The sequence below is a fragment of the Columba livia genome, chromosome 11 (assembly GCF_036013475.1).
Source record: "Columba livia isolate bColLiv1 breed racing homer chromosome 11, bColLiv1.pat.W.v2, whole genome shotgun sequence".
Lineage (NCBI taxonomy): Eukaryota > Metazoa > Chordata > Aves > Columbiformes > Columbidae > Columba > Columba livia.
The window spans coordinates 6,536,817-6,563,624 of NC_088612.1; the positions used below are offsets into that span (position 1 = coordinate 6,536,817).

The window sequence follows — 26,808 nt, forward strand, 5'->3', positions numbered from 1 at the left end:
GAGCTCAAATATTCCCCTTTTCTTATGAGTGGCATATGACATTAATGCATTGAATTACCCCTCACCAGTCTCCTTGCTTATTTGTTGTAACACAGTTATTTGAAAAAAGGTCCTTCTTCTTGTTTGGAGGTTTGGGGTTTTTTTTCTTTTTTAGCTGCAGCAAAACGTCTGAAAATGGAACAAAACACTGCCTTGAGGGGTTTTTTTAATCACTTCGATTGTCTTGTTTGACATTTTTCCTGGGTATCTTCTTCCAAAGTTCGGTTTTGCAATAACTTACTCTCACGCTGTGGTGTTGGGTGAGACACAGGCTTCCTCACGCACTTTGTCCCGCAAGCTTCACTCACACTGAATGAACTCCAGAACTCACCATTCACAAAATGAACAAGTTTCCAAATCAGAGTATTAATGCCCTCTCCTTAAAATCACCGTGAAAGGCAACAGGAAAAAAATCCATGTCAAAACCTACAAACACCTTCTTCAGGAGAAATAAACCCCTAACACAGTTCAACTATGTGCATGGGGAAATTTGTATAAATAGAGCAGCTGCAATTGCAGTGGCTAAAATAAACCTTAAGACAAAAGATGTATGACAAAAGTATGTCCTTCCAGGCATGATACTAGCAAATGCAGACCAACTTTCCCCATAGCTATACTAATGCATTATTTCACACATCTGGTCAGAAATAGGAGGCTGGAGGAATTAGGAGAACTGACCCCTCCCAAGGTTATTTTGCAGACATGCAGGAAAATGATACCACCAGCAAAAGCCATCAACCACGAAAAGGAGAGGAGGTGAGGAAACGAGAAACCACACTTCAAATGTGTGGCAGCAGACAACTACCAGTGTGTAGCAGCATTGTGTTTACTATCACAGCTGAGCTTAGAACTAAAAAAAAAAAAACCAGATATTTGTGTACAATCATCTGAAGGTTGTGTTTTGTCACTAAATTCATTCCTTTAAAAAATCATATACCCCTCGTGCAGCATTTCCACAGGTGATGCTGCTTCCCAGCTGTGTCCTGTCTGCAAACAAAACAATACGCTGCCATTCAAATTACAAATACACAGGAGTTTCTTTTGGCTGTGAGCAATTGAAAGGAGGAATAAAGGTGTTTTGTGTTGGGCTGGCTCTACCATTGCTCACCTCCAAAGGCATGGAGATAACCCAGCAAGCCACCCTCAGGAAAGCCAGACACATGCAGATTGCTTTCACAGCAAGGAAAAGAAACTTCATGACACCCCTCTACCTCTAGAAAAAGAAAATACATATACAATGGCAAGAACGCATACAACAAACAGACGTCAGGGACTTGCTACAGCTGAACAACTTGCAGGTTACACCGCAGCAGAGGGGCCAGGAGCCTAGCTGGAACACAAGCTAACAGAGCATCATTGATTTAACTGGCTGATGATTTAATAAAATGCTCTGGGTACAGACTAAATTGCTTTGCTTAATGTAGCTCAGTTTCCTGGCAGCAGGAACTGGCCCAGTGCTGTTCCTGGGCTGGGAGTTGCTCTGGGGGCACCTGTGCTGAGCCCCCGCCACACCGCTTCCCATCCCCAAATCCACCCCATTATCCTTCCCAAAATAATGGAGCTTAACACAAAGCTAAGGTACAGGCTAGCATATACACACACACACAAAAAAAAGCTTAAGCCTTTTCCATGCTATTGGAAGTTCTTTGCTCAGCTCTGCCAGACCTGTCTTACTCCAGGGATGAATACCTGGCTAAATAACCTTAGTCTCAGGACTAAGCTGCTGCTTCTGCACCATTTCAATCTCAAAATTGTAAAACAACAAAAAACAAACAAACAAACAAAAACAACAACAACAAAAAAAAAAAAAAAAAAAAAAAAAAAAAAAACCCACACACCACACCAAACCAAAAAAACCCATATATATATATATATATTTAAGGGTTACTTAATTCCTGCCCAAAGCCTGGAAAGAAATGAAGCAGTGCAGGGTTACTAAAAGCAGCACCGTTCCCCATGCCTAGCAGAGGAAGGCAGCAATCTCTCTCAAGTGTGCACATCTGGTTACCCTGCTCCCATCTCGTCACTCATTAGTAGATACTAAAAACCCCCAAGCAAACAAAAATACCCCAAACCCACACAACACAAAACCCAAATCACAGCAGCTATCACTCTACAGTACATATGCCGAATTTCAAATAAGGAAAGATACTGTAAAAGTTGGAAAAACAGAGAGTAAAAACAGTTATTAGCCAGCTCTAATTATACAAACTGATCTCATCCTCTTGCCATAAGCCTCTTTCCTGTGTCCGGAATCTATTTGTGCAACATAAGGACCAGCCTTTTGTAAATGTCCAAGGGTCATCAACACAGGGTGATTTATTTCCCATTTTATAATACACACATACTGTCAAGCAATTCACTTGTAATAAGATATAAACATGCCCTCACTTGTCAATTTTTTCCTTTAAAATACTACTAATGGCAAACATTATTTAAAATATTGATTTGTAAAATCCAAACAATGTTTCAAAAGCAGCTATCTTGCTGCTATAATAAAATAAAAATCACAGACCACATCTTCAATTCAAGTAGCTACATCCTAATAAAGTTAAGAACTAACAGTCAACTTGAATTAAAGTGCAGCATGTACGCAAAAGCACACGTATGTTTATACTCAAATTAAGTCCTCCAACAGGTTCTGGGGCAGCTGTTTCATGTATGCATGAGGCATTTATCTCAGGCTCAAATATTAACTACCAGAAATCCTCAGACGACGTTCTAGATGCCTCTTCAAATGAGTAAAATACAGTTTATGCCTTCTGTTACACTTCGTAGTTTGAATACACATTTTGGCAGTAAATTGTAGGGAAGCTCACAAAGATAACCAGCTCACGTTTGTAAGAGTGATTTGCTTTGGGTGCTTAGCCATGAACTTCTTGAGAAGCCCCAGTTTTGAAAAGGCAAGACCAGAATTTTCTGCAGAAATGGGGTCCACACGAAAGGGTGTCAAGTCAAGCTGGGCAGCTGAAGCACCACAAAATTTGCTAGTTACCTTTGGAAACAGAAATGCACTATATGGGACCTAAAGCACTCCAAGATGCACAGCAGCAGGTGAAGAACAATGAGAAGGGAAGAACAGCATTTGGGGACTATTTCACCCACGTATCCAAAAGGATAAACACGACTGAGAGCTGCCATCAACACCAAAAAGCCTGCAGCCTTACACATGCAGTGAGGGGGGGCAAAGCCTTTAACTCCTGGTTCCAACAACTCTGACTACAGCATGTCTCCTAAACCCAGCTTTCTTCACTCTACTGGTCTCCTGACTCTCAGGGTTGTGTTATTTTAGGAACTACATCAAGCAATGATGGATTCAGTATTACCCAATATGGTTTGCAGCAAAAGAAACAAAGTCCCCAAGCCCTAGAGCTGAGTGATAAGATTCTGCTCTCTGTGCCCCCAACCCACAGCACTGGTACTGCAACCCCAAAAATGCAGGCTTGGAGTAGAAAACAACTCATGACATCCAAAGCACCATGCACATTTTTATCCTGGCAAATATTATTAAGTATTTCCTAGCACATGCAAAGCAGGTAGTTATCCAATGCATATTTTAGTAAGTGCATGACCCAACCTTAACTGCTAAAGCCACAGGTAGCTGGAAAAACTGGCAGCAAGACTAAGAACCAAGAGATGTCTCTGCTCTCATTTTGGTCAGAGCAGCTCTGGTACCCAGTGTTTTAATGTGCCTTTCCTTTCTGAAGAATATATTGGGCTCATTTTTCCCTTCAGGCTCCCTTTTGCAAATGCAGCTCTAAGCATCACAAACTTACTCAGGGAAAAGTCTGGTTGGCACTTTTTTCCAGAAGATGAAAACTCCACCAGAAGCTTTCCTACTAGAGAACGTGTGCTAATCCTGTTCCCTGGGGCACAGCACAACCACATCTGCCACTGCAAAATTAAGAATTGTTTCTTCTTAAGTGCTCTGTTTCTTTCAGCTCACAAAACTATGGGAAAACATTCTCCTCTAACAAATACTCTGGGTAGTCACAGAACACGGTGATTTTACTGGAACATCCCTTCTGATGCACAACAGACTCAAAAAATGCACATTGTTCACCTAGCAAGTGAAATGATGAACTCACTTGGTCATGCATTCCCAGAAATGAAAAATTAGAGCTGCAACTCTGTTCCCAGGACACAGTATTTCCTTACACATCCAGGGAATACTCCATAGAAAGTAAAACCCCAAGCACCAGGGAGTATCACATCTCTAAAATAGACAAGAGAGAACACTCATTCAAGTCTAATTCTTACATTAATTAAAGCATCATATAATAACAGTCCAAATAAGCAGTTTCTACCCAATTCCACTACCCCACCACCTTCTGGGTTTGAGCCTTCCTGCAGCTAGCTCACACTCAAAATGTAAACTGCGCAGACACCCCCCTACGCACCTGAAATAATTTTGTCCAAATGCCTTTACAAAGTGGCCTTTCAGACCAGTCCCTCAGGAATTGAATGGGTTAAGTGCCCACAGGTCCCAGACTCCCCAGTAAATCATTTATTACCCCAGCTCAGGGACAAGCAGCTATGCAGGAACGAGAGCCCACGCTGTGCAGCTGTTCGCCAGCCAGGCAACTCTCTGCAATTATGTTATAGCACAGGATTAAGCTTGGGGAGTGGAAATACATCCCTTTATTATTGGGGTTTGGTTTGGGTTTGTTTTTGTTTCTTTTTGCCAGTTATGCAGCTATTTTAAATGTTACAGAGCTCATTAACATGAAGTTCATTAACTAGTAACCACTGTATGAATGAAAATATTATCATTATAAACACAATTATGGAAATACTAGACCAGCAGGCAGAAAAGGGAAAAGGTATGAGAATGATGCTCGTGAACTCCAGTTTAGCCTTTTTCTTTTTCCCCCTCCCCAGATTCTTCAAAGAAGGCACAACACAAAGTCAGATGTGATGCAGAGGCTGGTTCCCAGGCAGCTGAGAAGCTCTCACTGCCTCTGCTTGGCTTCCTCAGAGATTTCGCTGTTGCTGCCATGCAAAAAGTCACCCCCCTTGGCCAAGGCCTGGCATCTTCCTCAGCAGCAAGGACTGCTCACTACAAGCTCACCACGCTCCACAAAACAGCAGCAAGTTCAGAAACTAATGCCAAATCAAGCCACAGATTCCTTGTCTTACATGGCAACTCATGCCATGTATTCCTCCTTTAAACACAGCCCCATACATTTGGCCAACAAGCATCAATGTTCATGATGAACTTGGAGACCAGCTCTCAGCCAGCCACATATTCATTCCCAATAAAGCAGGTTTCATTCATAATTTTGTCAAAGACTTCATTTTTTTCCTCAAGCTCTGAAAACAGGTACGATTCCCCTGCCAAACCCCACTGAAAAAAAGGAAACCCAAATAATTACAATAAATACTTGTCTCTCTACCGTAACAGCAGTTCATGATTAATCCACCCAGCTGTTGCTACAGCTCAGTAACGCCAAATTATTTGGATCCAGTATCCTTAAAGTGCTGGTCTTCTCGGGCAAGACCATGGAAAATGTGAGACACTGCAGAAGGTAAACAGGTTAGAGACAGTGGGAGGAGAAAAGAGGCAGCTTGTGGTGGTTTTCCTCCCTCCCTCAGAGTTCAAACATGGCAAACGCCCATTTTCAAGCAAGACTCTCGTAGTTTCTTTGCTTCAAGCTAACAGTTTTTGCAAATTCAAGCCTTTTTGGAGAGAATGGGTTTAACTCCATGAGTCAGAAGAACTACGGTCAGTATTGCAATAACCACATACTCACTTTTACATCATTCACACCCTGATCTGATTCACCACACCAAGAAGCTGGTGTTAACAGAAAAACAAACCCAGAAGCTTCAATGCCATGACCACTCCAAGACAGACAGACAGCTGTCATATGGACTGAGAGGCACATCCGACCAGCAGGACCCGAGTCCCATAGACCTGAGCTCTGATCCTGACTGGCTCCCATGCAAATCCCTTGGCTGTAACTGTGTGCCTGCCCCGAGGACATGAAAGTCATATCTTAAAATAATAGGGAAAAACAGCTGATGCTCTAAGTGTTAAGTGCTATTTTACACCACGGCATATGGTTGATGCAAGGGGTGAGACCATACACCCCTTTCCCTTTTGTTTCCACCACAAAGCAATTGTATTTTGTGGCAAAATAACTTGGCAAATTTTCTCATAACTTCTGGTTTGATGTCAGCATCCCCTCTTGCTGTCAAGCAGGTAAGTTGGGCAAACCCCTTCCCCCAAGCTCCTCACATCAACCCTCACTTGTACCTGAAAGAGCTGCCAAAACATTGAACCTTACTTTAACTGCAAAAAGCAGTACAGGTGGCTCCAAGATGTATTTCAGGTCGTTCCCACACTGAGCAGGGAGGAGCAGGGCAGGTCACGACGCTCAGCTCCTGGAAGAGAGGGAAGAAGACAAGAGTTACAAGGGACAGAATGGCTGCTGGGAGTCCTGACACCCAAGCCAGCATCACAGCACCTTCACTGAGGGAGGACTTGGAACCCATCCTCTGCCTTGTTGGCCATTCGGGAGGCACACGTTGCCTCCAACAGTAGTCCCACATTATGACCCACCCCAGGCTTCCATGAGCATACACAGAGCAATGGCCACACAGAATACAGGGCTACCTATAGATCTATAGACCCACATGGGCATCCAGCACCATCTAAGGATAACTGTGCTACTAAGTTGTTTTCCTACTGTCCTGCTATTAGGTTTATGCCCAAAGCTGTTGGTCTGCTATCGCTGTATCCCAAAGCTCTAAGCTGGCCTCAAGTCCTTTACACCCATCTTAAACACAACCCCTCCAGGACAGACTTCATCCAGCTATTTGTGAACTCCCTTACGGCAAGGTATTTTAAAAGGAACAAAAGTAGATGACAGCAAGTGATGGCCAGCAGATGAAGCCCAAATCTACCAGCAAGCCTCTGCCAAACCCTTCTGGGCTGCTGTTGCTTTTCCACAGGCAAATTTCCTGCTCTGGGGCAAAATGTACTCAGTAGATTTATACACAGGGATGAACCTGGTCTACTGAGCACACCTGGAAAGAGCAGTTAAAGTGGATTAAACATCAAAAGAAGAAAAAGCCCAGGTTGGGCTTTAGCTTATTAAATGCTGTGTGGGAAATTTTGTTAGCTAAATCAAAGTCATCAGGGCACCTTAGGCCATCATTTGATTACCACACAGGAAAGGTTTGTGGCTACACACACGCATCACCCAATGCAAGCGCAACGCACCGACTGCCTCCTCCTGTTCGACCAGACAGAGGAGATTCTGCCCCTGCACCCTCCCCGTTGGGAAAGCATCTATCATCGGGGAATCTCACAGCCTGAGCCAACCTGCTGAGTTCAAAGTGCAATTACAAGCACAGAAGTAACAATGGCAAAACTAGTTACCGGCTGAGAAATCAATTGTATTGTGTGAATTAGCCGGGGAACATACAACACTGGAAGATAATACAATGTACAACAGATATTACTCGTTTATCTACACAAGGACAGCATCACCTGAACACCTCAGCACCAAAACACAACGTTTTCTTAAGATTTACTGCTAAAAGTCTCTTTTAGCCATTCTGCTAGTGGGCTCCTGCTGAGAAACAGGGAGTGTTTTGCAAGGAAGTATAGGGTACTGCATGCTAAAAGGCATTTTACTACAAATATATAAATTTAAACATAGACCGAATTGGAAAAAAAATAAGTTGGCCCTCTCGTTCTTCTTAAAGCATCAGGATTGTGTATGAATATCTTTATTGCAGTGTCATACATTTCTGAATTATATTCTTATGGCAAACTACTGGAGCTGAAAGAGGAATTACCTGAACTCTTAAATCCCAGTTAAGAGTGCACAAACCCTCTTTGGATTCATTAACCAATAAAAACCATCCTCGCAGTCACAATCGAACAGACTGGAACTTCCCTCTGGCATTCCTGGAGTATTACTTCCCGGACCACATTTTAAAAGATGGTTAGTGTTTGATAAATTAATGATTAACTACGTTAAGCAAGCAACATTAACCCAAGGCTCCTACTAACCATCCCATGCTAATCTCCAAGTAACAACTCTCTCCAAGGCATATACTACAATAATTCATGGGTTTCACTCATTTGTGAGACTCTGATAACTTAGATTTTAATACCATAGTTTTAATACTTTGGCAGAGAAAGCAGGGTTTACTGCTGTTTCTTTGAACCAACAAGCAACACAGGTATAGCTAACACTAATAAAAAGTGAATATGCTGTGAATCACTGCAGGTTTTTCATCGTATCCACTGAGGAATGAAGGTGTGTGCATGGAGATGCACACGCAAAGCTTACTTGGCTGCTCATGAATAGGAAAATATTAGCAAGTGGAGAAAATCAACTGGCCTAGCAATAAAAAGCTGTAACACAGATCATAAAATTCTTCCTCCGGCGTGGTGGTGGTGTTGTTTTTCGCTTATTGTTGTTTTTCTTGTAGGAATTTTTAGATTGCTACAAGAAGAAGTAAAGAATATTAAGAAATCTTAGACATATATTTTAGTTCTGTAGGTAAAGAGACTGCACAATCAGTAAGGCTGTCCACATCAAAGAATCAGTTCCCCAAAAAACTTGATTCCTGCTTTCTGTTAAACTGCTCTGGGATAATTCCCACATGCCCAAGCACACCCATTTCAGAAGAAGGATTTCCCTATGTGGATTTCTTCTCCTCCTCTTCCTTTACTGGGAAATCATTACCAAGTGTAGATGAACACAGATGTAGCTTCTCTTTTTTGAATCTTAAAAAGATATTCTTAATTTTTAAGTTTCATGGGTGAGCTCATACTGCCTTACAAAGAAAAATCTATTCTGTATCATCACAGGAAGTTTATGACATACATTATATTTATAAGGAATGCTGTAAAAAATATTGCTCTGACAACATTTCCCATATTCTGACCTATAATGCTGGATAATTACTGCCCACAAGGGCTGATGGTCATGATATCACATAGTACTTACACTAAGTAAATGAGAATGTAAAGCAGAATCCTTTTGACACTTGCCTTTACACAACCTATTCTGCTTGGATTTCATAAAAATAGGGGGAAAAGCCCATCTTGTTTGCTATGACAGGATTACTGGATGATAGATTGCTCATAGTCTTGCTCCCTACATACCGAGAAATCTAAAGCAGAAATGACCCATGCCACTGATGAATTATTGAAACATGTTTAGGGAAGAGAGAAGCAAAGTTTAAGGACAGCATTACAGCTATTACAACTCTTAAAACACAAGATAACTGGCTTATATAGGTAATTCCTGTAAAAGATAAGTTATAGTCCAACAGCTTAGAGGTGATCTGCACCTGATGTCTCCTTTACAGGCAGAGGAGCCAAGCATCAAAGGGAACTCTCTCTACATTTGTAAATGAAATGAATGACAGTGGCTAGAAGAGCAAAAAAGGTGTTAGCCTGTGCTGAAAAATCTATTTAGGAGGAATCAGTTGCGAATCTCAAACAAATGCCTGAGAGAGCCCCAACACTTGGACCCCAGAGTGTACAGCTGTTCGGCTGGCTCCTCCCCAGCGAACACCAATTGTTCCCAAATACCACCTGGCACAGAGGAAATGACTTCTCAAACTTGCTCTTTCTTCCCCTGAACACAAACTCATTTCATTTTCCTGAGAAGCATTGCATGGTTTGCTGCTCTGCCAGCTGATCGCTTTGACACATCAAGCGAGTTATCTCACCATCTGGTTGTAATTGCCATCACAAAGCTTTCAACAAATTCAAAAAACAGCACCAAGATCAGGGCACTAACGGTCAAAGAGATGAACTGCTGACTATTTTTGATTATTTGATACAGCTGGAACCCTTTTTGATAGCCAAAATGCCCAAACACAGCCAATCCCACAGCTACAGCACCCAAACAAACCACCAGAGCAGTCCCAAGATTTGGCTATTGCCCACTATAAAAACGTCACAATTGCATATCAAATGATGTCAAGGAAAACACTGCTTCTCCTCCTCATCTCCCACATTGTTGGGTATACAACTGCATGCCACTGTTGTCTTTTTCTTTTAATACACAGCCTCGTTATTCTCATTACAGGACATCCCTTCCCTGCTGCTATTGCATCTCCCAAGAGAAACTGGCTCACAAGACCTTTTCGGAAGTTTGTCCCATGGTCTGAACTGTGTTTCCTAATTCCTTAGGGAAGGGAGCCTGGACACGCTTTGCTCAGACAAGGCATTTCCCACAGTCACATGCTACAAAGCCATGTTCAGAGCAGCAGATTCTTCCCTTGGTTGACCTCAAGGGAAAGTCAAGCAGGTCCACAGCAAGACTGGAGATGATGAGCAGCATTCAAGCTGCTCCAGCATTCAGTGAGATAAATCAATGGACACATGTTGACAACATAAACAGAAGAATAAAGAATTATTTGCCTAAAACCTGCTTTGCTTTGGATAGGTGTAAATGCAACACGGATCCAGTAATTGTTGCATCACACTGCATTTTTACAGCGTAACAGAGGGCAGATCTCAGCTCATCACATTTTAGGAGACACACACACAAGCTTCCTCTAAAATTAAACAATGGGTGGATGTTTTGTTTAGAGAGCAGCATCTGACGTGGCACACTGGATGATGAAAAATCAAGAATTTTAAAACAATAGAAAGTAAAACATATCCATATTTCACACATATTTCTACATATTGTAGAGCAAGTAATAACACTAAGATGTTAACTGGAGTCCCATTAATCCTGATTACCAAGAGATGCAAGACAAAATTTCTTTCATATACACCATTAACTTTTGAAACTTAAACTCTTTTGACAGTGTCGCCTTGAACTTGTAGACAGAAATATTGTGTGTCAGTGGAAAAGCAAAGCAAGAAAACACTCAACCAGGAGCACTCCCCACCTCACACCCCCATTTTCCCTCTAGAACTTGGAGATCTTCACAGAACTGAAAGAAGTTCTAGTTTAGCTTTTTACTTCAACCAACAATTACAAAGCAGGGAAACAAAGGGACCAGGGATGCTTTATGGCTTTCTGCCCTGCCCTTTGACAGACCTGAGCTCTATTAGCTCCTCTTGTGCAATAACCACCAGGAACCTGTTTCCCCAGGGAAGATAAGGTGCCACAGAGCCTCTGCAAGCACTGAAATCTCCTTGACCTCTGAGAGCACAGTCCTGCACAAGTGCTCTTGAAAGGCATACGATCGACATTTTAAAGGCTGAAAGCATAAGGAAAAAAATGAAAGGATAACAGTGTTTTGTGCCCCATTATGGTTTTCACTAATAATGAAAGCAGGACTTGGTCCAGAAACTTGATCTTCTTTAAACTGAAGCATGTCACCGTGTTCATGCTAAATAGCAACTGCTTCTTTCCAGACAGTCTTGTAAAACCACATCAGGACTGAGATAAGGATTTTAAACTGCTTCCATGCCACCATCATGGCTGACTGTCTGCAGAAGATATTATAACTCTGCTCTTGGAGATTTCAAAATCTGTGCAACGCATTAACACTTCACTGAACCATCATGGCAAGACCACCATCCTCTTGCTACTGGGGAACTACATCAGGCTGATTAAATAAAAGGAATACAGCAAAGGATAGCAAGTGGCAATAACATCTCAAGCCCACAGCCATTGCTAAAACACAAACTTTTAATTCTGCAAGAGATTCTCCTCCTTCCCCTCTCCTTTTTTTGTTTGCTTGCCCTTCTCATCCAGGGAGCACAAGAACCATCTCTACTTTATCATGACATTCAGGCTACAACCTGCTAACATGTCAAAACCCAAAATAGAATCCCCATTGGAAGACCAAGAAACAGAGAAAGCACAAACAGGGAAGCCAAGGACTATTTCAGCATGGTCATCATCAAAAGCTACCAACACAATGCCTCAACACAAAGAAAAATGCTGCTTAACCACAGAATGGGCCTTTTTGCCTTTGAAATACCAGGGCCAGCTCATCAGCAGGACAGGCTAAAGGTTTCCTGGGAAGGCGACATGTCACCGTCAGAACAGGATATGGCTCTGAGAAAAGGCAGAGCAGTTGGAAACAAGAATTATGCGATAATTTCAGTTGGAAAGGCCCTCTGGAGGTCATCTGGTCCATCACCCTCCTCAAAGCAAGGCCATGACATCAATGTTGTGACATTATCCCCATGCTCTCATTGTTCAAAATTGTCCCAGTCAACTGTGGCCTCTGTCTCAATTCCCACATGTAAAATTGAGCTAAATAGGCTCAGCAAGCTCCATTGCCACAGGAATGAAGTAAAAATCATCATCAGCTACAAGGCAGTCCAACTCCAACCGTGTAGTCTGCGTAATTCACTTATTTGACTTTCCCCATGTACAAAATTCATTTTCTTTTCCATTTCCACACAGTTAATAATAATAATAATAATAATAATAATAATAATAATAATAATAATAAATCAATAAAGAACTTCCAACATATTTAGAAATCTGGTGGTAAGGATGAGAACATGTACACATTGAAACCAAGTATCAGTATGTGACATGCACAGACACATTAACCCCAGCTTTATTCTCCACATTAAGGATCATCTTGGTATAAAATCTATATTCCTCTCCCCCACTGCAGCTCCAGCCAAGACCAAGGTCCCTCCATGCCAAGCACCATGGAGGATGCAGGAGGAATCCCTTTGCCACTGTGTTTACAAGTTAAACAGATAAGCGCTAGGAGGGGACAAAAAAGGCCAGAAAATGAAGTGACTCGCCCAAGGCTTTACCAATGACAGTCAGCACAGCCTGTAACCCAGCCAGGATCACCTCTCCACCCACACAGCAGTGACGTCCCCACTTTCATCAAAACAGGCTGCCTCCATCCACCACCGCACGGCTGCTCAGCTCTGCTGAGCACCAGCCATGCAATGCAGCATTAAGTTGCTTTACTGCTCGAATCAACATGTCACTGGAGCTGCACTGCACTTAATTATATAAATCAGGAGATCTTTATAATGGTCCTAAACCAGTAATGAAAGAGAAGGTCTAATGATGCAACCAAAATCTGCAAGCCAGCGCTCAGATTACGGACGGGTTACACAACAGCTCAAACAATTAAGCATTTAGGCAGCTAACTGCAGACTTGCATAGTGCAGATCCCGTTTTCCCACAGCCATCATCTGACTCCAGACATGTGAGTTACACTCAAGCACACCCTACCTACATCCATTCCCCAGAAGCTCAGGGGTGAAGGTGAGGAGCTCAGCACTTCGAGCATCAGTGCCACCCACAGCAGAGATGCTCCAAAGCAAAGTCAGCCTTTTTCTCAAATCTCCTTCCCAAATTCACATTCAAACTGAAATCTTTCTTAGCAGCCCTTGCATCTCATAAGTCATGCTCGCTCCTCTCACCATTAACATCCCATTATACAGAGATGACATAACTCCAGTGTAACCTGTTCAGTTTACAACTAGGGTGACTTTTGACTGTGCGATTTACCTCCCAGATACAGCCTCATTTAAGAAAGCATTATCGGCACAGGGTCAAAGAGAGATTACCCATAAACGGCAACAACAAATAAGGCAATTTAGGTATTTGATGAGCACTCAACATGTACAGTTTATGTGGAAGTCAATGCTCCTACCCCAAGATATCTGAATGCGTGGTTTTTTACTTCTGAGTACAAGATTTTTATTTCTGAATAGGCTCCAATACTTCCAGATAGTATTGATCTCTATTCATAGCACTGATACAACAAAAGGGAGAAATCATTTGATTTTAAATACTCTTTTATACTGTATTGGCTTTTTACGTCAATAAACATTGTCCGAAATTGCAGTCCAGCAGCATAATTTTACTGTCTTTTTGTAAAGCGCTCAGATGAAATGCACTATACCAGCATCATGGCTGAGAACTATTATTTGGATTTTGAAAAGCAGTTCAGTGTCATCATCAATCCACATGTTCAATATTGAAGGACTTAAAACTGACAGCGCCAAATCTGCAATGGACAGACATGTGACAGTGTCAGCTTGGAAGCTGCTCACCAATATTTGCATGTGAAACAAAAGTCTCAAGAAAAGATGTTACACCTTACCTAAAAACCCTTCAAAATGACAAGTATGTCACTGGTGTCATTAGAAAAATGCCATACTTCTATCCCCCTTTCATCTCTAAAACAAGCTGTTAATTCCATTAAAATCCAGATTGGGAACTTTTTGCAGCAGCGATGCCAGCAGCAAAGAGGGCAACGGATGAGACACGGTGCGGTGGGGAGGACTTTTCAGATATTATTGAGGAATCTCTGAAGGAAGCCTCTGGGCCCACAACTTGTTTCTGGGTGCATCAGCCACATGTGCATGTTTATAAAGCGCATTGGCACACAGTTCCGACCCATTCAAGGTCTTACAAAGCAACTGACTACAGGGCACTTCACAGCTGAAGCCACAATGCCATTCATCACACAAATACCACTAAGTGCACAATGGTAAAGCTCAGAGAATGTCACTGCATTTCTATTTTGTTTCCTTTATGTACAGAATATTTTGCCATGGCAGAAGGTAGCTCAGGGTTCTGTCACAAGCCCTGTCTAACTGCAGATCTGCAATTACTACATCATCAAGGTACATGGATGAAAACCACCAGTGCATAACCATAGAGCACCTTTTATCCCCCAGCCTCTGTAGTGGATTGCCAAATTTGCTTTCATGTAGCTCAACTTTTTTTTCCCCTCTGTTCAGCAAAAAGACCCTTTACATTTAGTTGGCTTTTTTTCCACCCCTCCCTAAAGAGGCAGATGCCTACAATAAGAATATCTTTAAAGAGATAGGTCATAGCAACACAGCATAATACAAGCAGAAAAGCAAGGAATGCTGTTAAATAGCATGAGCACATGGCACAGATTTTGCCCAGGAGCCAAACAGTCCAGTGCTTCTGTAACTCCCAAGTGCACGCTGGGGCAGGAACCAAACTTTTGCTACCAGCAAAGATTCCCAAAACAAGTCAGCAAATGTCCATTTAACCTGCATCTCAAAGCCTGACATCAAATACAGCCTAAAATTATCTGAGCCTGCTACTGCTCTGCATTTATGCAGACAAGTGAAATCCTGGCTGCGCCTGCTTCCTCCCATGTGTTTCACATACAGGCTGGAGGTGGCCAGAATGAGACCTACTCATTATTGTCCCTGAAAAGTGCACTCCTCCCCACTTTATCATTAATCAAGAGTTACAACCAGCCACCGAACTAGCACTGCGATGACTTCACTACCAGCTGCTAAGCATCCTGGGGAAAAAAATTCAAAACCAAAATTGCATTAAGGTTACCATCACTTACCAAATCCTACTACAGGTACACCAGGCAATTAGGCAACTTTGCTGACGTACGTATCTGCCAGTACTTTCCTTCATGGTCTTACTGCATCTCTCCTCCCAGCCATCCTCTGAACCAAAGGATCTCTAGTTATAGCAATAACAACAGTTTTCATCCAACAGAATGCCCTCACCCACTCCAAGCAGGCACAGCAAAGTTGCTTTTTGCTCAGTACAATGAGCAGTGAAGGAAAAACAAGAAGTTAAAGCCGACTCTAATTGCCAGGGCACACCCTTCATCCAGCACACCTGTAAGCCACCACTTGTGCAACACCACCTGAGCGTCAACAGGAGCTGCAGGTGCTACCCAAACACACACACGGCAATAAAGGCGCTACCCGCATTTCCACGTGCATGTAGGGTTTCCAAGTCCCTATCTACCCATCTACACCTATGTAAGTGGTGATTCACCTCTTGCAAACACAGCCCCAAACTGTTTGGATCTTCCCTTGCCTGTACTCCTGCAACTGTGGCCAATCTTCTGGTCAGACATTGCCTGTCTTCTTCAGGACTTGATTGTCATCCTGCACAGCATTAAACAGGGTTAGCTGGTAACAAAAGAAAAAGTAAGAAAAACCACCCCCCCCAAACCAATGAGAAAAAAAAATAATATATATTTATATATATAAGTGGTCTTCCTGAGCTGGCAGAGCCTTTCCAATGGTACACATAGCCTTTTCAATACTTTTCAGGACCAGGAAAGTTTTTGCTCCTTGCTTTGCTTCCGCTGACAATTACCCTGTTTGTGGCAACACAGCTGGTTACCACCTGAGCCAGGACCTTTTTACTGTGAGTGGGGGAAAAAGGGCCAAGGAGCACATAGAGATGATGGCCAGAGGCACCATGACACCAGTGCTAAAGTCCACCTGGCCAACAGCCCACACCACAGGCACAGGCTGTCCTCGTAAACAGATCATTTATTGAGAGAGATACCTGCCCCTAACTGTGCCCAGACTGACTGGTCCTCAGTCAGTGTCTAACCCACTGATCTAGTTGTCTGGTTTTATGGCACCAGTTTGCTCAATGGTTTGTTATTTTTTTCTTAAGGAAAATGTTTTAAGGCAGAAACCATACCACAGTGTTTAATATTGTTCTTACCTTGGGTCAAATACCTTTATTCTCTATGCTTTTCATTTGTTGATGCTTGAATTATCTTTGCAAGATAACAATTTTACTTTTGTTTCTTTTTCCCCTCCAGGTGCCCTGCCCTTAACAGCAGCAGACTTAAATCTAGATCCTTATTTCACAGATAATATCTATTGCTAAACAACATTTTTCTGATCTGTACTTACAAAGCACTCCAACATATGCTCAATTAAAACGCTCACCATGATGTCTAAGGGCACGTGCACTTTTTCCATAGAACATTTAGAACTAGAAAGAGAGATTTACGCCATGGAGAGCAGTGACACACTGATGGCAATTTAGCTTTTGTGTACCCTACATGCAAATAATAGGAACTAATATGCTTCAGATAAATGAACAAGTGCTGGTATTTCTATAAATGACAAAAAACAAAGACACCAGAACTTAACACCTGCTCAGAAATCTACACAAAGAATACATTTAGATTAAGTATTCTGAGATAATCACCACATCTTCCCTGATTTAACCTATTACCTAGCAGTAGCAAACAGTCATTGTTTCCCTCACCAAAAGAAAAACACAAGGGGTGCAAGGGTACAGCATAAGCATTTAGCACTAGAGGCTGCTAGAGAACACAGATAGCCCATCAAGTGTAGTAAGGGATGGGTTTCACAGGTGAAGAAAGGTTACTTCATTAAGAGTTACATCCACACAAAATCTCTTTAACAGCCAGTTTGCAAAAGGTGAACAAATCTTAGAGCTCTTAGATCATCCAGTAAAGACCTGACACTTAACAGCACCAGGAAAAGGTACAGCCAAGCTCTGGAGATGCTCTTCCACAGGTAGCTGCTGAGTCTCCCCCATCAAGAGCTTCCACTTCTGGTGAGGTTTCAACAGCTGTTTTAAGCCAAACTCAAACAGTTGCCACCAAGAGGTCTTGGGCCACCCCAAAGCTCCTGCCACTACCCACAAGTCTGTGGCTGGCCAGATCAAGGTTTAGTTAAGCTGAGACTGACGTTCCTTCTGTCACGTCAGTTTTCTGCTGGAGCAAATTCCCAGGTCCAGAAGGGGCTGGAGCTCTGGGACCAGCACAAGCACAACTCTGAGCCTGTTCTTTGTACAGCCAGGCCTAGGTGAGCTCCAAAGTCATGTCTACACGGTGAGGTAAGCTGGTTGAAGGACACAGGGCTCTCTTCCCCATAAGAAATGCTATTCAGGGGACACAAAGGAAGGGCTCTTTATTGAGATCTAAATTCTTGGGGGTGACGCAAGAGGAAGAGATCTGAGAACTTCAGGTGGACAAAGGACAACCAGCAGAAGCCGATTAACTCCTAAGCAACAAAGATCTTTTCATGTAAACCTCCAGAGTGGCAATGGGTTAGCAGGTATGCATGTGATTAAGAAGGAATAGGAAAGGTGGGGTCAGACACAGAAACAGAGAAAAAAGAAGGTTTTTTTCCAGTGTTTCTACAAGAGGTAAACATCTACGTACTGATTTTACTTATTTATTTTAAGGTGAGAGGTGGTTTCTGTTTCTGGGCTTTTCTGAGATGACACTAAGGTCAGAAGAAAGCATTAGGATCATCCAAGTTCTATTGCAAGCTGAAAAATTTCACCTCCACTTTCCTCTCATGCCCATAACTTCAGGATTAGGCCTGTCTCTAATGCTTATAGGAGCAACTAAAAGTTGGAGACATTTGTCTTCAGTAACTTTTCCACAGCTTGAACTACAACTGTTTTCCTTTGCAAATCAAATTCCACCTCTCAACTGCCAGAGCATCAGGAGAGGAAAGGCACAAAGTGCTATGGTTGGAAACAAAAGCTCAACACAGAGATGCAGCAAAAGATCAAATCCAGTTTCGCTGCAGGCAAAACTTTGCGCTAATGCACTGATCTAGCTCCTCCTGTGCTTCACCCAAACACCTGAGGCTGGACTTTCTTTTTTCATCCTCAAGGCTACAGAACAAAGTTATTAGCTAACCAGGACTAAAAGCTTTCTCTGCACCTCTGGAACCAGCACCTAATTTCTCTGACCTATGTAAAAAAAATTAAAGCCTTCACTGGATGTAGAAATCAGGTTCTCTATCTGAATCTTGCATGTCCCACCTGACCATGGTTCAAGGTTCCTTTGTCAGCCACAACCATTCCTCAAGCAACTAAGGAAATTAAATACAAAACAATAAACAATGCAGTGGGTCAGACTTAAAGCAACAAAGACAAGGAAATCGAAAGCTAAGCCTCCTGCTCTGCCCTTGATTCACCTTGTTTTGTTCAGCTACTGCCCTGTTCCCAGACCCTTCCTCTCTCCTAATGCCCAAGAGCACCAGGACAAAGAAAAAAGCCTGGTCTAAACATAGATAACATTTGTTCCTATCTGGGTTTTGATGTAAATAATGACTATTTTACCTAGTTTGGAACTTTGCAAAGCCAGCAATGTTTAAGTTTCTTGTACAGTTTGCTTTATTCCAAGAAAGACAGTATAAAAGTGACCTGGGGCACCTGGAGTGGAAGATTCTCATCACCCCATTTTACCCCTCTAAAAATTTGGCTCAGTCTAAGCTAGTCATCTCCCTCCTGTCTACAGATCAATTTGTTTTAGTGATTTTAAGATGGAAGCAGCATGCTTTGGGGGCACCCATTTTCTCATTGCTTGCAGAGGTCTGCAGAGCTAGCTTGGCTAGCACTTGCCTGAATTCTGAGCTGGCTGACATCAAACAACATGGACCTCATTCTCCTCTAGTAATCATCAATCAATTGCTATACGAAGTAAGCACTTATATCTCCAGAAGAGCCAAGACCTCAATCCCTCAGTGCATTCAACATTGCTCAGCAAAGTCTGTAGTGGTTTAACACTAAGCAGGTCACCAGCAATACTCATCTGCTGGTATTAGATGTGCTGCATTCGAAGAGCACCGTGCTCAGCCCCTTGCAGGACCAGGGCCCAAGAAACAAGAGAAGAGACCAGGAGCAGTGCAGTCTGCTCCTTCCACGGCTGTGGCAATTTCTTTTCCATTTTGCATGGAAGATGCACACACAGGTACCCTTACATTGCCTTAGAGCAGATTCAACTATACCTCGGTGCTAGCAAGCTGACATTTTTCTCAATTAAAACAAAATGCTATCTTTAACATAAAGGCCTCCAAGACTGTAATTCTTCTTCACTGATAGCATATATTGTTTACAGTCACAGCTTGTATTTGCAACACTTTAATAATGGATTAAAGAGAAGATTCATAAGCTTGTACAGAAACGCACTAAAGAGCACTTCAAAATTTGAGCATTGAGAAAGCGTATTACATAAAAGGGGAAACAGGATAGGTATCAAGTACTGTCCCAAATTTAGAAAACACTAAAAGCATCTTTTATTCTCCCTGTACTATGGGAAGGATCCAACATAGGACAAAACTGCTTAATTGGAAAAAATGCCCATGCTGAAAGCCTACAGCTTGTTTTCTGATCAGATGCACCTAGTTACCATCACAGGGCTTCTCCTGAAAGTTTTAAAGAAGGGTCAAACTACCAACTCTTCACTTCAATATACATGTCAGAAGATTGCTCCATTTCTTCTTTACATTGTCTTTCAACAGGACAAATCTTCTCATGGCACACTGTAAAACTAAAATCTTGGAAAGATGAAAGACACAGATGAGAGGAGCATTTTGGGTACTGAAGATGTGCAAAACATGCTGGTGAACTGTTGTGGGAAACATTTGCATTGCACGGGGAATGAGGTCCACTTTGAGGATCCAGCAGGCTCTCTGCTTTGGACTTCTTTTCTCAGCGGAATGTATTTGCCAAAACAATGCTTTCCAGCTGTAACACAAACCCTCTCCCCTACTGCTGGATCTTACTCTTCCAAGAACATCTCACAATTCAGTCACTGGTAACAGATCCTGGATTACAAAACCATAGAGATATCCTTTATTAGTAGTACTATTTCCACAAGCATCCAGGGTGTTAACAAGCAGCATACACATAGGGATGAGGAGATGGAGGAAGCTTGTATAAATGTTTACTTGCTATGAAAGTCATCTTTAACTTCCCACGAGTATGATTCCACACACACTTGTGGTAAGGCAGGTTGTATTATTCTCTTCTCTCTTGTCCAATAGTTGCTATTACTGGACCTGGCAAGGCAGCATGTGACACAGAAAAATGCAGCTGCATTTTTGGCTAGGAAGCCTCTACAAGAGCCTGTGAGTCATGAGCCAAAAGGCCCACATAAAAGCAACAGAAAAGAATGCAGATTCAGTCTTTTTTATTGTAAGCATGTGTGTCTTTACTGGATGGTCCCAATGCACAAAAATGACGAAAACAGAAATAATTTTGAAGTTATGAGAAGGAAAAAGACCCTTCAGTCAGGTAACTCAGGCTCCATCTGCCCCAGGCCACTTTACATAGAATGGAAAGACTGACCACAGAGCATCTGAGCCACAAAACATAATATGTGCCAAGACATGCCTCTGAGCTACGCTTTTCTAGAATACTCAGGGTAATGCATTTTTTTGTTGTTTTGGTTCTTTTTGTAGAATTTCTGACTATAAGACCAGGATACCCTCATCTTAGACACCCAACACTGAGCTCTCTTGCAATGCCATCTTGCAGTAAAACATCCCTCATCTGCCTGTTGCACTGCAAATGAGGTTTGCAATGCAACAATTTACGTTTCAGATGTGTCAAATTTCCCTGACTAAAAACATGACATTTTACCACATTTGTTACTCTTACCTCTCAGGACTGATCAAATCTTTCAACCCTTCCTACACCGCTTGGAGTGGGTATGATAAACATGAGACAGAAGGGAGCGTGAGAGCAATCTGGACTGTGGTCTGCAGAAGAATGTCTCAGGACTCCTCCTTATCACCAGCTGAGGGACAGTGTCAACAAAAAGCTGTTCCCACACTACATCATGTTGTCTGCCTGTGAGTAGCACCCCAGCACCCAGTCAGTTCAGCAGGGGGCTGGAGGAGCGCAGGAGAAGGGGTTAAAACAAGGCACCGAGAATTACCCTTCCATGCGGATAAACAGCATGAGTCCACCTTTGTTTCCATCCTCAGAAGATGTTTTGTACTGGGTAGACGGAACATGAGAAGAATGAACACTAAAGGTGCATAGAGGCAGCATCACACAACACTGGCCATGCACCTACCAAAAGAGCACTTGCTCTGCTCGGTCCAACAGCTTCATTCATTAGTATCTAACCCACCTTGCAAAAGAGATCCTTTATGTCTTTTATTCCCCCAAATATAAAGCTGGAAAGCCAGCAGCTCGTGTTTCTTCCTATTTGAAATGGTCCCACCAGCAAACTAGCTCTCACACCCAGGTTCGCCCCTATTGAAAACTATCTTTATTGTTGCTGGCCACACAAACTTATTCCACATCAGCATCCACAATGATTAACTACCACAGCAAGCATGTGTCCTACATCTCAGGTACACCATGTTCCTGGGGAAGCGTTGCTGTTACAAGGCAATGGGAGGCAGAGGCAAGGACTGGAAGGAAAGTACCCTAAGGCAGCCAGAAAATTCTTACCAATTTTTGATGGAGAAATTTCCAGCCCTTTCTGGATTGGAGCAGCAAGAGGAAAGAACACTAAATGTAATCCTGTGCCTTCACAGGGCAAGGAGGGGAACATGAGCAGCAAGAGGAAACTTTCTCAAACAAATATCACCAGATGCATCACAGCTGAATGGAAAGGATGAGCATCTGGGTTGGTGATGTTCAGATGTGTAATAGGATTGAGAAAGGTTCTCAACACGTTTAAAGAATTCAAAGAGTATGTTCAAACACGGCAGAGAAATACAGGTATATCCCAAAACAGGCACAATCACAAGCAGCTTAAGCGTACCTTGAAAAAGTGTAGGGTTCATTAAGTTGCCATCTTGTAACTTTTTGTAGGTTTGAGGACCCAACTTTGTTCAATGTCTGGTGAGAGACGCTCGCTTTTGCTTCATGTGAATAGTTTCCCCACCTCCAACTTATCACCCTCCTAAAGGTACTGCAAGGGAAAGGTATGAAGGCTGGTACTGGATCCTTGGGTCTGACAGGTCCAACAGGAGGTCTCTTTCAGGAGCAGAAACTCCCAATTCCTCCATGAAAAGGCAACTCCCAGCCGCTCATTTAGATTCCACCATCCTCCCGTATTCGTATAATGGGACTTTGTTTCTCCTGTGCATTCTAAGTCACGGACAAAGTCAATAACTGCTGGCAATGCTCAACCAGCCGTGCTTTGGTTGGTTAGATATCATAACACCAAGGTACCTAAATGTGGCCTTTTGGGCACTCTGTGCCAGGCAGCTCACAAACACTAAGCAGAAACACTGCTGGGTCTTGAAAGACACCACAATCTTTGCCAATGCTCTTTATTACTCTTCAGGAAATGACAGGCTCATTTTCCAGAGTGATAAAGTCCAGCAAATTCTTCCTAAACTGGATGGAAATCTGAAAGCTTAACAGACATAATAAATTGTGCATTATCTGTATTATTGAGCCACTCTTACACAAATAAATACATCTAAATTAGACTCCAATCTGCAAACCCTCCTTCATGTGAATAGTAGCTCTGACTTTAGTGAGGCTACTCCTGTAAGTCAAGGAAAGATCGGTCTTCTCTTTAATACTATGTAAACCATAGGTGAATTAAATTCCTCCCACACAAAGCTCTTACATAATCCCTGCCACAGTTTGCTCCTGGCTCATAGGTTGAATATTCATCTCCACACAGCTTCAAAAGGTATATGCTTTTCAGCATCACTTTCAGGCCCCTTTTTCTTTTTCACGAGGAATGTACTGTGAATTGAAAGAAGGTGGTAGGTTTTTTTTTTTTTTGCATTCCCTTGTAATGTAACAACAAGATTTATGTTCCTTGCAATTAAAAAAATTGTAGTTCAAGAGCACAGCTAAAACCTTAAAAGGACTAAATACAGAGAGAGACCTGGAAGAGTACTCCTTACCACCACCTCCAACACTAATATTTCCTTCAGGCCTAGGGCTCTAGGTAGCAATTGTGCATCAATGCCATGTTCTTGCCCGGACAAGTTTATTTGCTGTATGTTTTTAGTAACATACAGACCACACATCTTAGAAGGTCACGGCAGCAAGAAGCTAAGCATAAAAGCCAACAGCAGTCAGGAAAGAACATCAACTTTCCCAGTATTATCCATGTCAGCAAACATAATTCCACATCACTATTTGTGCCTTTTAAGGCACATCTATCTGTCTGCAAGAGGACTTCTCACCTGATATAAATTATCACATAAAAAATGGACAATGCACAAGGGGTCACATTGGTGCATATCTTCCTCACCCTCTCTATAAGCACCTGATTTCTAAATTCGCTCAAATAGCCCCAGCACTGCACATTAAAATGGAAAATCACTGAATGTCATCAGCAACCTCCCAGCGCAATCTCCAGCCTTGAGATGCTGAAAGCCTTTTGTTCATCCCCCTCCCCAGGGCTCAGGAAAATGCTGCACAGCCAGCGAGTGGCAGGGGGTGCAGAGCATGGCAGTGCCTCTGTGAGGGAGGGAGACCCTGACATCGCCAGGCTCCTCCTCCCCTTCCACAGAAGCCCAGTTCAGCTCCATAAATACACCAGTGGTGTGGAAGACCAAACACACCTGTGATTTCAGTGGGGAAAGACAGGTTACAGCACAAGTCAGCTTTGTCTTAAGAGGCCAGATTGATAAATGCCACTCCAGAGCTCCCAAGTCAGTGGCACTTCAATTATCCCATGGAGTAATATGAACTTACGTTCATGAGAAACTATAGATGCAATCAAGTCACAGGAACACGAAGAAACAAGCCCTATAGTCCTTTTATTAATCCCTTTTTTCTTTGTTGTTTTTTTTTTTTTTTTATTATTATTTTTTTTTTAATTTAATTTAAAATATCAACCTGTGCATAGGCAAAGCTTTTCAACCTGTGCAGTACATAGAGGAACAGGTAGGCTTCACAGATGCTTTAATTAAATGCCAGTAACTTATTCCTTCAAGTATATGATGGTTAGTTAAAGAAACAGATTAAACAAAATTGGTTTGTCAGCTAATATAAATAAATGGACTGCAATCTTAACAATTTTTTCTAATTGCATTGCAATGGCTTGAATATTTTGTTTCATTATGTAAATGCATGGAGGTTATGACCAAGCCAGCATTCAAATAAAAATTGTTCCAAGTCACTAAATGTATCCCAGGTTCTTGTAATTCCCCATGCAAATGAAGAGCAGCAAACGTTTATCCCTGTTTCTTTCCCTCAGCATTACACTCCCGTAGCTGAGGCAACCACACCATGCCAAGCAGCTCAGGTCCTTTTAGAAAGATTATTAACTTATTAAACAGGCATAAACAGCAAAAGTTCAGCTCCAGCCAGTAGAGGTGAATGGTGGGCACACAACTCATGGGCTGGGGCACAGCAGACCATGGGATGACCTCGTGGAGATCATCTCCCCAACTAAAACTGCACTCACAACAGGGTCAGCCCTGAGTTTTTTAGATTACCCGAGGTTTGATTTGTTTGCAGAATGCCATTCTTTGCTAAACAAACTGCTGGGAAAAATAAAAGAAAAAGAAAGAATAAAGATAGTAAGGACTGGCTGGAAAGAAGATAGGAAAGAACACAGCAACAAGTGCTAAAGGCATCCAGAACAAAATTTTATGTGCTGACAACGTTCATGACACGTCTCAGCATTGCCAGGGGCTGAGGAATACTTTAAATTAGCAAAAAATGTCAACTCTCCACATCCTGCTGCACATTCAACTCCATCTTACCCCATGAAGACAACAGCAATTCAAATCCAGGAAACTGCAACTCCAAGACTTCTAAGGCTGCTGGAAACAACTAAGCATAAAAAAACCACTTAACTTCGTAACACACACCAGTTTAACAAGACCTAACCCAGTTTAACTAAAACTGTACAACCAACTTCCTCCTTCCTTTCCTTCCTCTCCCACCCCTGGGAAAAACGTGAAATACAAGTTAATGCTGCAGTAGGCAAACATTAATAGTGACTGAAACCACTTAACCATCTATTCTCCTTTCCCTTCCCCTCATTTTTATTTTAAGAAAACCCACATAACCCCTGAGAAGGGTTCCAGCATAACAGAATTCTTCCTCCTTTGCTAGACTGAGTATAGACCTGATTTAGTATTAAGCGCAGTTCAACACATACCTTATCTCAAACCATAAATATCCAAGATTAAGAGATGCTGAGTGAATTGTCTGAAAGGACCACACAAAAACCAACAACAAATTATTCTGTATCATCCACACAGTGAGCTCGTTGCACCAGGGTAATTGCAAAGAGCAGAGTACACAGCACCTAGATGGGGACCATTCATGCTGTTTTCAGGGACCTGCAAAACGCTTCAAACTTCACAAGAAAAACCCTGTGTTCTGTAAGTCAGCTCTACTCCATTTCACTTCGTTCAAAGTGTGACCGATGTTAGGAGCCTGATCAAATTCCTTGCTTTATCCACGCTTGAATTAAAGCTTTGGCTCAGCGAGGGGAAGCAGACCAAGTTAAATGAACTTTTCTTTTCTCAGCGGACGCCGGCCATAAGTGCCGGTGCCAATAACACAGGTAACATCAGCAAGTCCCAGGGAGTTTCGGTCTGGTTACAAACAAAGGGATTTCGGCTTTTGATGAAGCAGGTAGTATTTCCGCATCTCTTGTTAAGACAGTCCAGTGTAAAACTTTTGTTTTCATCTGTAGATAATATATTAAGCTTCTTTAAAGTCCAGACTACTCAGATCTGGGAAGTGGTGATTTCTTCAAATAACTAATCAAATCATGCTCACATGGTTGGTTTTCAGCTCTCTACTACTGATAAATACCAAAAAAGTTTCAAAATATTTATAGGTCAGATAGAGGCAGTGTGAGTGCCTCACAAAGGCAGGTGTCACTTCTGTAGAGGGAGCACGACATCTGTCCACAATAGCTATATCAATTCCAGATGAACCTTCCCCGAATCTCTCCTGAAAAAAGCACCTTCTCATTCTGTCCCTGCCACAGGCAGCACCAAAACACATTTGGCTTGTAGCCTTCATCCCCACACATCCATCACCAACCAGGTTCAGCTGCTGCTCTTCAAATAACTCTTCTCCAGATCCAAGGATCTCCATGCCCATCATGGGGAGAAGAGCAGCTAACGCTAACCCAGCTCCTCCCCAGGGAAGCAAATTAAAAGTCCAAATGGTTTCCCTAAAGGGCAAATGCCAGACCTCTGTGCAGGGCCTGGAGGAGAAACAAGGAAGGAACTGGAGGAAGAAATGCTTTGTTTGCTGCCAGGAACCAATGCCCAACATCACGCGTGTGGGGAAGAGTGTCAAGATATCCATGGGCACCCCTGGAACAGGGCGAGGAGAGTTAAGAACCTTTATT

At 42.5% G+C, this 26,808-nt stretch overlaps 1 protein-coding gene across 20 annotated transcripts in view; it reads right to left on the reverse strand.

The window, feature by feature from the left end:
- The window catches only part of AKAP13 (A-kinase anchoring protein 13), a 213,662-nt gene that overhangs the window by 157,100 nt on the left and 29,754 nt on the right, over positions 1–26,808 (reverse strand). For 15 of the 20 annotated variants that reach the window (XM_065076595.1, XM_065076589.1, XM_065076601.1 and 12 more), the window contains one exon: positions 6,299–6,426. In XM_065076595.1, coding sequence (XP_064932667.1) covers positions 6,299–6,319 — 21 coding nt within the window. In that variant the 5' untranslated portion in view covers positions 6,320–6,426. The remainder of the gene's footprint in view (positions 1–6,298; positions 6,427–26,808) is intronic. The other 5 variants (XM_065076603.1, XM_065076593.1, XM_065076602.1 and 2 more) reach the window with 1 other exon arrangement.